Below are 12,466 nucleotides of genomic sequence, written 5' to 3' on the forward strand. Positions count from 1 at the left end.
ATTTTTTTTATCGGTATTCCATGGTAACCAGCATCTGGCCTACATTAATACTTTTCCAATATTTAATTTGACTACATGGGACTATGGGAGTATAATTATTTTAATGAGTAAAAAGTTTTATTATTTTATGTGATTTGTAATTTATATAAAGGAATAAAAAGCCAGATATGCATCAATAATTTGTCCACAAGAAGACATGATGAAATAATCTCATTGCCCCATTCAAAAGTGCACTTAATTTTGAAGCACATGGTGTACAATGTGTTCCATTGCAAGTGTCTTTTTTTGACTTGTTATATCAACTCCTTTAATGTCTTATTAAATATGGTCCATCTCTAGAAATATTTATCAATGGTAAAATTATTTAAACATACAATTAATTATCGTTGATTCAAGTGGACCAGGCTTAAAATAAATTTTTACTCGAAAGCAAGGTCATAAATAATTAATAAAAAATCAGTGTATTACTATGATTATAAAAAATTAAATCAAAAGGTAATGATAAACGTATAAAAAATATTATTTAATTGAAAAGAATAGAGAAAATATATTGTTTTTTGATGTAATTTAGGATGAAAATATGATGGAATGGATGTGAATGCTCTAGGAAGCAAATTGTAACGTCTTTAAAACATATAACAACTTTTAGCATAAAACCCTAATGTGTTTTATATATTCGAATCTATTAAAAAAACCATGAGGTGTATCAAAGTTACCATATTGATACTGTTGAAAATTTAGTACAAAAAAGTTTCTTATTATCTTAAATACAAATAATCATATATAATTACTTATTATTGTTAATATAGTTATCAGTTAATGTCTTTGAGGTCTTCTTAAGTATGATATTAATACTTACAATGATGTGTTTGAAATGATGAATTGACAACTTTTAAAATGAAGTAATATGATGAGTTTGATACCGATACAAAGTAATATCCCACCAAACTCACAAACTTGTAAAATAATACCCTATTCAGCGGCGGTTTTGATGGTGTGTAGGGAGGACCTCTGCACAAGACTCGTGATTTCGAGGGACACACGATTTAAAAAAAATCCGACGTATATATGTTATTTTATTAAATAGTAAACGCATACCAATTCCAATATAAACTCATTTACAAATCATTTTTATGGCTTTGAATTTAGCTCACTTGGCATTAGATTTGTTGAGCCCAATACTAATTTGGTTTTTTTAAATAATAATAAAACATTATGGAATGACACATTTTTTCAATCTCGAATAGGGTACGTAAATTCTTAGAGACGTCTCTGACCCTATTTTTAAGAATGTTTTAAATTTTGTTTTGAGTGTTACACCAAAAGTTCGTCTATAATTAACAAACGGTGATACTTATTTGTTTACTAATCTTATTTTTGAACGGCCAAACACTTTATATATAAATATAAAGGCCCAGCAAGATGCTGGAAAATAGATTGATGTGATGTATAGTAGGCTAGGTTGATGTGATGTAATAGGTACTTTTGTGTTTGATGGCTTACATATATGGGACATGTCCTGTATATGAAGTAGTGTGGAACTCATCCTCACTACTTATACTTATTTGCGGTTGTTTATAATAGATTCACCAGGGTAACCCTTAAAAAAAAAAAAAAAAAAAAAAAAAAAAAAAAAAAGCTAGAAAATCCGAAAACAACCCCACAAGAAAAAAAAGAGAATTACATTTGTTTACTAATCTACGTGAAAAACTGGATGCAAACTTGTCTCATATATTTAATATTTCCTCGTCTTTTTAACTCCAGCTCCTATGCTCATGCATGTTTTTTTAACACAATGATTACTATTGAAATCTTCATCTACCGACACTTGTTTTGCAACAATTATCCTTAAGACCACTACTAACTAAAAAGCTCATTAAACAAGTCAAAATATCTAAGCCAAATTTTAATACTTTAACCCAAAATACCATATTTCAAATCCAATTACCAAATTCATGAAACACAAATCACTCCCATCAATTTGAAACTTTACCAGCTTTCCACTAAAAACCCCAATCGCTTTCACTCTACCACACCGCACCATAGGATCTCCAAACAGATACGAACCGATAAACCAAAAAACCGGGACCCCTCTTAATCACCAACCCCACCACATCCCTTTCACCACCGCACATACCAAACTTCATAATCTCTTGCCTTCTACGTCATTACTCATTACACTTTCTATACCCCTTTCTTATCCCAATTCACCGGCCGGCAACCGGATAACATGGCCAAGCTCGTTGTCGAAGTGTTAGACGCTGCGGACCTCATGCCCAAAGACGGTCAAGGCTCCGCTAACCCCTTTGTTGAAGTCAATTTTGACGGCCAAGTCCAACGAACCCAAACCAAAACCCGAGATCTTTACCCCTCCTGGAACCAGACTCTAGTGTTTAACGTTCAAGAACCAAGGAAGGTTCAGTCTTCCATTATTGAAGTTTGTGTTTACAACGATCGAAAACCAAACGAGACTAGAAACTTTTTGGGTCGTGTTCGGTTAACTGGGGCTATGGTCCCGGAGTCAGAGGCTGAGGCTTCTGTTCAGAGATACCCTCTGGATAAACGAGGATTGTTTTCGAATATTCGAGGGGATATCGCGCTTAGAATATTCCTGGCTCATGGTCAGTTTTCGTCGGATCAACCGCAGGTGCACGAACAACAGCCGCAGCAGCACCACCAGCGTCATGAAAGTGCTAAACACGTGCCGATAGTCGAACAAATGATGAATACCATGAATACTGATGCTTTCGCTTTTCAAGACGAGTACAACAAGTTCGAGGAAGTTAAAGAGAAACAACATAACAACAATAAAGAGAAACAGAAACAGAAAGAAGTCAGAACTTTTTTCTCTGTCGGCGCTGGCGGAGGTGGTGGTGGTCCCGGTCATGGTGCAGGATCGGGACCTTCACCTGCAGCTCCGCCTCCGGTTTCTGTTGAAACCAAAGCTAACTTCATGAGGGCTGGACCAGCTCCAGCCAACATGATGCATATGCAATTCCCGGGGCAAAAACCGCCTCCGAATTTTGGGTTGGTGGAGACGCGGCCGCCTGTGGCGGCGCGTATGGGCTACCGTGGCGCGGACAAGACCGCGACAACTTACGATCTAGTGGAGCGGATGCACTTTCTGTATGTTAATGTCGTAAAAGCCCGAGACCTCCCGGCGATGGATATCACCGGGAGTCTGGACCCGTATGTTGAAGTGAGGCTCGGAAACTATAAGGGAGTGACAAAACACCATGAGAAGAACGAAAACCCTGTTTGGAATCAGGTTTTTGCGTTTTCTAAAGAAAGATTGCAATCTACCATGCTTGAGGTGGTGGTAAAAGATAAGGATCTTGTAACGAAAGATGATTTCGTTGGGAAAATTCGGTTCGATGTAATCGATGTCCCTATGCGTGTGCCGCCGGATAGTCCGTTAGCTCCACAATGGTACCGGTTGGAAGATAAGTATGGTATGAAAGTAAGGGGCGAGATCATGCTCGCGGTTTGGATGGGAACTCAGGCGGATGAAGCGTTTCCGGGAGCGTGGCATTCGGATGCGCATGGGGTTAGTCCGCACAATCTAGCGAATACGCGGTCGAATGTGTATTTTTCGCCAAAGTTGTTTTACTTGAGAATTCATGTTATTGAAGCTCAAGATCTGATCCCGGTGGATCGCAGTAGGCAACCGGAGTTTTATGTTAAAATAACCCTCCGGAACCAACTGCGAACCACTAGGACTTCCCAGGGACGCGGGTTGAACCCGTCCTGGCAGGAGGAGTTAATGTTTGTTGCGTCAGAGCCGTTCGACGAGTTTCTTGTAATCAGTGTGGAAGATAGGTTGGGACCCGGAAAGGATATTTGTGTAGGGCGGACGATGGTTCCGGTGAAGAAAATCCCTCATAGAGTCGACGCCACGAAGCTTCTAGAAGCTATGTGGATCGATCTCGGAAGACCTTCCGAGTGGGAGGAAGAAGGGGAGAAGAAGAAGGAGATGAGGTTTTCGAGTAAGATTCATGTTAGATTATGTTTAGAGGCTGGTTATCATGTTCTTGATGAGGCCACACATTTCAGTAGCGATTTGCAAGCATCGTCGAAGCATTTAAGGAAACCGAGTATTGGGATTCTTGAACTCGGGATCTTAAGCGCGCAGAATCTGCCTCCTCTGAAGATGAGGGAGGGTAAATTGACGGACGCGTATTGTGTTGCCAAGTACGGGAACAAATGGGTTCGAACCCGCACACTGTTGAACACGCTAACGCCTCGTTGGAATGAGCAGTACACTTGGGAAGTGTATGACCCGTGTACGGTGGTCACTGTAGGAGTTTTCGACAATTGTCATATAAACGACAAGGAAGAATCGAGAGACCAGAGGATCGGGAAGGTTAGGATTCGTTTATCGACACTGGAAACCGATCGGATTTACACTCACTACTACCCGTTGTTGGTTCTAACGCCTTCGGGTTTAAAGAAACACGGCGAGCTCCATTTGGCTATACGGTTCACTTGTGTCGCATGGGTCAACATGGTGGCGCAATACGGCCGACCCCTGCTCCCAAAAATGCACTATGTCCAACCCATATCGGTTAAACACATTGACTGGCTCCGCCACCAGGCAATGCTGATAGTGGCGTCTCGGCTCTCAAGAGCCGAGCCGCCACTCAAACGAGAAAACGTCGAGTACATGCTCGACGTTGACTACCATCTATTCAGCCTGCGGAGGAGCAAAGCGAATTTCTACCGCATTATGTCCCTCATGTCCGGAATCACAGCAGTTTTCCGCTGGCTCGATGGGATTTGTATGTGGCGGAATCCGTTAACCACGATTCTCGTCCACGTCTTGTTCTTGATACTCGTCTGCTACCCGGAGTTAATCCTGCCCACAATCTTCCTATACCTCTTTGTAATCGGGCTGTGGAACTACAGATTCAGACCCCGAAACCCGTCCCATATGGACGCTAGAATCTCGCAGGCAGAAATGGTAAACCCGGACGAGTTAGATGAGGAATTCGACAGTTTTCCGACCCAACGGCCACCCGAAATTGTGAGAATGAGGTATGACAGAATGAGGAGTATTGCAGGGAGAGTTCAGACAGTGGTTGGAGATCTGGCAACTCAAGGGGAGAGAGCAATGGCGTTGCTGAGCTGGCGCGACTCGCGGGCGACGTCTATATTTATAATAATTGCATTGGTGTGGGCTGTGTTTCTGTATGTGACTCCGTTTCAGGTAGTGGCGGTGTTGTTCGGACTGTATTGGTTGCGGCACCCGCGGTTTAGGAACCGGATGCCGTCGGTGCCGGTTAACTTTTTCAAGAGACTGCCTGCAAAGTCCGATATGCTTCTTTGATTTGAATATGAATATTGTTACAGTGTAATTGTGAGCAGAATAACTGCAGTAAAGTAGGTATTGGTTTGGATTCATAACATTGTACTCTGTATATTCTAACTTGGAATATCAGATTAATAAATAATTACAAGTTTTTTCCATGTTGAAATTAACCATTCAGGCATTCAGTGAGATAACTGAAAACAGATTCAAGGATTGTGACTCTGGTTGAAAATTATCATCTTTGCATTGTGCTACCACATGGACTAATTTCATTGGTTTAAATTAAATTTTGATTATTCAAAACAAAACAGAAGTCAAAATTGCTTGTTGAAAAAGTTAAAAGTCAAATACTATATTCGTTGGTTTGTTGGATAGAATTTTTTTAAATAATTATAAATTCCATTCATAACAAAATTGTTTTCAGTGTCTGGTATGTGAATTCTGGGTTTCAGATATAAAATTAGAATGTGGATGAATGACGATGATTTTCGCTTCATTGGGCTCGTTTTAACTTTTTTTTTTATGAAATAAATTATAGCATCATGCTAGCTTTAGTTTTTTTTAGAGAAAAATGACCGGATAGTCCCTGTGGTTTTGCATTTTTTCACCTATAGTCCCCAACTTTCTAAAATTACCTGAATAGTCCTTAACTTTTCATTTTTTGTTCCCGGATAGTCCCTGGGTCTAACTTCAGTTTGTTTTCTCTGTTAAGTGGGTGTGAAATGACAAAAATACCCTTAAAAAAAAACAAAATAACTTAATCCCCACATTAGTTCCTTTTCATCACCCCACATCTTTTTCCTACCACCCCACCCCACTTTTTTTACCTGTTCTCTCTCAATTCTGAAATGAAAAACATTGTTTCTACCATTGACAAGACCTGTATGTTTTAGAGAGAAATCGAAAATCAAAAAACATAAATCAATGGTTCTAAAATCTGATTACTTCAGATTTTCATGTTCATCTTCAACCGCCATTGCTGAGCTCATTAAGAAACACCAAGAACACAGAGTTGTGTGTGTATTTTTAGAGGAGAATCAGATTGATTGAGGCATGTAACCGGAAATATCGATTGGAGTGGTGGACAGTTATTGCCGGCAGAGAGGGGAAACAAGGGAAGGAAGGGTTTGCGGTGGTGGTTAGTTTTTTCTGGCGTGGAGGTGAAAGGAGGTGATGGTGAAGGGTTTGCGGTGGTGGTTAGTTTTTTTCCGGGGTGGAGGTGGGAGGAGGTGATGGTGATGAGTACGGTGACTTCCGATGGTTCGGTGGTGGTGAGTACGTTTTTGAAGCGGAAATTATTCAGAAACTGGAGATTTTGATACTGTCAACTCTTCAATGGCGGATGAACCCAGGAACTTCCCTCTCGTTTCTCTATTACATCGCGAGAAGTCTCGGGTTAAAAATTTATCTTTCCTCCGAGTTTGTGAAAAGATGCGAGTGTCTCTGATGCTTTCTTCCAGGTAGGTAGAGATTATGTTAAATTGGCATCCATCTTTGTAAAATGCAATTAGCCCCACCATCTGTGCACGGTGGATTTAAAATGAAATAATTGTGAAATTGTGAAAAAACCCGGTGGTGGTGGAAATAGAGAAAACTGAAGTTAGACCCGGATAGTCCCTGTGGTTTGGCCTTTTAAAGGAAAGGGTATTTTTGTCATTTCACACCCACTTAACAGAGAAAACAAACTGAAGTTAGACCCAGGGACTATCCGGGAACAAAAAATGAAAAGTTGGGGACTATTTAGGTAATTTTAGAAAGTTGGGAACTATAGGTGAAAAAATGCAAAACCACAGGGACTATCCGGGCATTTTTCTCGTTTTTTTTTATATATAAAATAGATGAGAAATTGTAACATCATGTTAGCTTTAGTCTTAATTTTTAACGCCAAATGAAATAAAAGCCTGAATACTTGGGTAACGCAATGCTAAAAAGGTGACAATGTGAGGTAGCCTAAGCCCATTATCATCAATTTTGTGGAAAACCTGTCGCCCAAAGGATCACTGTGATAAAACTCGATTGTGATCAGATTTGAACTAGACCTTTGGCCTCAAATCCAAATCTTCATTTTCACTCCAATGCCAATTAAGTTATAGCTTATTGGCAACTTTTTAATTTTATTTAAACAATTAATTATATGAATGTGTATTATGTTACGTCTATATTATGACTTTATTCCTTACTTTTGAAAGTTACACATTTAGTCTTTAACTTTTTACTCACAACTAATACTATGTGTTGTGGGTTAACTAATTAGTCGTTAATCCATTACAACATTACTGTCACGTCACAACTTGACTATTAACTAAATTCCTGTTAATAATGTGTTATGGGTTAACTAACACGCAATACCATTAACTAAACAAAAAAAAAAAATGAATGTGACATGTGACTGGTTCCCGTTCTCACATCCTTGGGTCGTACCATCCTCCCCAACTTCTTCCATTAACATCGCCAATGTGTTAACTAAATTCCCATTACCTAACCCTGTTAATGGAGTTGCGCGGTGTTCCGCCCGTTAACGGGTAACGTGACTCCATTAACAGCTTCTTAGTTAACCCACAACACATAGTCTAACAATTATGATTATTTTTACTAGCCCGTGTGAACTTTTATGTTAAATTTTTTATAAAACTATCAACATCTCACGTTTTCTGTTTATCAATGCACGCAATGATATCTCCTTCCTCTGATGTTATGGAGGCACGAATCAATTTGCTCTAAACCACCTCACTCAATTTGCTCTTTAGGGTTTTCCAGCACAAAAATTTCTTAGATATCTGTCATCTCCACCACCTCTAGTTGACATCATCATCTTTATTCTCATCATCCTTCAAACACACACATTAAAAATGGAATTTCATAGAAATATGGCGAAATGAGCATGAATGATTTGGTTTATGGGTGATTTTTTAAACTATTTTAGATTATGGGGGAGTCTGCTTCTCCCACAAGGGGACTTTGTGTAACACCCCAACCCGGCTCGGGCTGACGTGTTACTTATACAGTACATCAGAGGTCAGAACATCATTCGATAAATTATAAAACTTTTACATTATTTCAAAATTCGAAATATTGTACAAAACATTTTAAACTTTTTTTTTAAAAAAAATCCATGTGCGTCTTTAATCCGTCGAACCATCCATCCAAAATCTTCCCGACAATCCTTGCAACCTAACGTACATAAGAAGGCAAATGTACGCCTGAGTAAACGGGGTTTACTCAGTGGGACAACAACAACGCAATATATATTTTCTTAACGATATCTATATATCAAACAATATATATAACACATTCAGTTAGTCACCTTCAGTGCGTCAGATTCAGTAGTTCAATGCGTAGTCAGTTCACATTCAATGTGTCACATAATCACATTCAGTAGTTCATATTCAGTTTTTCAGTGCGTCACCTTTCGATGCGACACAATTAGTGCTTCAGTGTGTCATAATCAATATTTGCTAAAACAATATAACTAATATTTAATTATAATAGCACATAATCTTGAAGATCACAAAAGCAGTAAAATAACAAATCTAAATCTTCAACTAGGAGGTAGTGGAAACTTAAATTTGTGCACATAAGGTTGTTTAAGAGTCCGTACCACATAATAATATAACAAAATAACGAGTTTAGTCTTTCCGACTACTGGGTAGTGGAAACCTAAACTTGTATACATATGTGGAGAGGGGTCCGTACCTTAAGAGATGATCACAAATAAGAGAAAATAGTCTCCTGGATCCGAAAGTCCTCACTGTCTTTGTCTTTACAAGAGGCTAGCTCGTTTTGAAATATTAAATCTCTTCGAAAAAAACAAGATCGAAATGTTGAAAACATGAAAATGTTTATGTAAAGAGATGATGAGACAAAAATAAGTCTTAACCCTTGTTTTCTTTTATAGTGTTTTTCGTTGCTAAAGAAGATAACATTGTGACAGGTGTGATCTTCTGATTACTCCATATTCCATGACTCATTTTACTATATTCTATGACTCATTTTTTTGTTTCTAATTTGCCTACACGTTTTAACCTTATCAAGATATTCTATCATTTAGGATTCCATCTATATAATCTTTTACATATAGAGAGATTATTTATAATTTGTTTACGTTTGTTTTTTTTTTTACAGAAATTTTGTATATCTATTTTTTTTTAACTTTAAATTAATTTGTTAGTTCCTTTTAACTATATAAACTTGTACAATATTTATTTTTTTACATACATAAATGTACATAGATAATACTTTTAAACTTCATTAGTTTTAAAGCCGTCGCTATAAAATATAAAAATTTTCCGGGTATTACAATTCTACCCCTCTAAAAAAATAATTTTGTCCTCGAAATTTAAATAAAAATATTAACAAAAGAGATAGCTAGTATTACATAATTTTAATAACATAGTCTTATATTTCAATTTTTTTTAACAGAAAACAAAATTTAGCAAATGGCTTAGAAAAATATATATATATTGACTAAGCTAATGCTTTGGCGGAAGATTAGGATTCCTAATCCAACTTCTACCCATTACCGCACAAGTTTTATTTTGAGAAAAAAATTCGACAGGAAAGAGACTGAGCTCTGATACCATAACTGTAACACCCCAACCCGGCTCGGGCTGACGTGTTACTTATACAGTACATCAGAGGTCAGAACATCATTCGATAAATTATAAAACTTTTACATTATTTCAAAATTCGAAATATTGTACAAAACATTTTAAACTTTTTTTTAAAAAAAAATCCATGTGCGTCTTTAATCCGTCGAACCATCCATCCAAAATCTTTCCGACAATCCTTGCAACCTAACGTACATAAGAAGGCAAATGTACGCCTGAGTAAACGGGGTTTACTCAGTGGGACAACAACAACGCAATATATATTTTCTTAACGATATCTATATATCAAACAATATATATAACACATTCAGTTAGTCACCTTCAGTGCGTCAGATTCAGTAGTTCAATGCGTAGTCAGTTCACATTCAATGTGTCACATAATCACATTCAGTAGTTCATATTCAGTTTTTCAGTGCGTCACCTTTCGATGCGACACAATTAGTGCTTCAGTGTGTCATAATCAATATTTGCTAAAACAATATAACTAATATTTAATTATAATAGCACATAATCTTGAAGATCACAAAAGCAGTAAAATAACAAATCTAAATCTTCAACTAGGAGGTAGTGGAAACTTAAATTTGTGCACATAAGGTTGTTTAAGAGTCCGTACCACATAATAATATAACAAAATAACGAGTTTAGTCTTTTCGACTACTGGGTAGTGGAAACCTAAACTTGTATACATATGTGGAGAGGGGTCCGTACCTTAAGAGATGATCACAAATAAGAGAAAATAGTCTCCTGGATCCGAAAGTCCTCACTGTCTTTGTCTTTACAAGAGGCTAGCTCGTTTTGAAATATTAAATCTCTTCGAAAAAAACAAGATCGAAATGTTGAAAACATGAAAATGTTTATGTAAAGAGATGATGGGAAAAAAATAAGTCTTAACCCTTGTTTTCTTTTATAGTGTTTTTCGTTGCTAAAGAAGGTAACATTGTGACAGGTGTGATCTTCTGATTACTCCATATTCCATGACTCATTTTACTATATTCTATGACTCATTTTTTTGTTTCTAATTTGCCTACACGTCTTAACCTTATCAAGATATTCTATCATTTAGGATTCCATCTATATAATCTTTTACATATAGAGAGATTATTTATAATTTGTTTACGTTTGTTTTTTTTTTACAGAAATTTTGTATATCTATTTTTTTTTAACTTTAAATTAATTTGTTAGTTCCTTTTAACTATATAAACTTGTACAATATTTATTTTTTTACATACATAAATGTACACAGATAATACTTTTAAACTTCATTAGTTTTAAAGCCGTCGCTATAAAATATAAAAATTTTCCGGGTATTACACTTTGACTTTTCAAGTCCGAGTCCGCTCCTCACAGAAGTGGATTTGAGGAAATGGCTTATGTGGCAATCATTGGTTAGAGGAATGGTGGATCTTTCCTTAAGTACGCTTGTGGGAGGAACAGACTCAAATGTAAAGTTAAAGTCCACACGTGGGACAAACGGACTCCCTATAAACCTGGGTTAATGGATTTAAACACCCCCAACTATGGCCATTTGGTCGATGGCACTCTCAACTTTCACTTTGGCTCAGACCACTCCTAACTTAACACATCGATTGTCATGGCACCCCGTCGTTAAATATTCACTAACCAGGTTACTAAAATTAGCCTATGTGGCAATTTAATCTGATGTGGCATTCATACGTGTCATAAATGAGCTGATGTGGATAATCCCTCATTCGTTGAAGTTTATAATCCCCAAAACACAGTATCACTTCACTCAAACCAAGATAAAAGCATATCAGAAGCTCTCAAGTTCATCAATGGCGATCAAACCCTAATCAATCAGGGGTACGTTTTCTCTCAATATATTGGTATTGTTCACTTATTGCACTGATGGAGGTTATCGATGTGATGCTATGGTATGGTGGAACATTGGATTTTAGTTTTGATCAACCTCAATATATTGGAGGTGAATCAAAGCTGATACGTATGGATGTTGATCACATTGCATACTTTGAGTTGTTAGAGTATGCAATGGATTCTAGGTGTTATGAAAGTAGGGATTTTTACATGTATGGATTAAATGCTGATACTGGTGAATTCAAGTTTTTTGGGGATGATAATGATGTTATGGAGATTGCATTAAAGGCTGTAACATGGTCTGAACCATTCATGGAGGTCTTTGTTCAAGTCGCTCCAATTACCCATGAACAAGAAGTCCAATTCATGTCCCAACCCAGTAAACCCAAAGCCCAATCTTATTCACCACCCAGTAAACCACAAGCCCAATCCAGTTCCCAACCCATTAAACGAAGAGGCCGGCCCAAAAAACTTGTAATCCAGTCCAAAAAGAAAGTAGTCCATGTCAGTAGAGTGAGTAGGGCATCTGACAAAAGTGGTAACCCTCCTGTACTTGAAGTCCCTAGATCTGGATCCACTGCCTCAGGAAAGGAGGTTGTTGCTGATAAACCAGTTGATTTGAATAATCAGCCTAGTGTACAAGAGGCTACATGGGCATTTGATTTAGATAAGGAGTCTATTGTTCAAGAGGGTGTATCAAAAGAAACAGATGGTTTGC

At 37.4% G+C, this 12,466-nt stretch overlaps 1 protein-coding gene across 1 annotated transcript; it reads left to right on the plus strand.

The window, feature by feature from the left end:
* The first annotated feature begins 2,054 nt into the window (after positions 1 to 2,054).
* LOC110941407 (FT-interacting protein 7) lies at positions 2,055 to 5,466 on the plus strand. The gene has a single exon (XM_022183041.2). The coding sequence runs from the start codon at positions 2,231 to 2,233 to the stop codon at positions 5,324 to 5,326; it is 3,096 nt and encodes a 1,031-aa protein (XP_022038733.1). The 5' UTR covers positions 2,055 to 2,230; the 3' UTR covers positions 5,327 to 5,466.
* Positions 5,467 to 12,466: the final 7,000 nt, after the last annotated feature.

Source organism: Helianthus annuus, chromosome 5 (genome assembly GCF_002127325.2).
Source record: "Helianthus annuus cultivar XRQ/B chromosome 5, HanXRQr2.0-SUNRISE, whole genome shotgun sequence".
In the NCBI taxonomy this organism is placed as follows: Eukaryota; Viridiplantae; Streptophyta; class Magnoliopsida; order Asterales; family Asteraceae; genus Helianthus; species Helianthus annuus.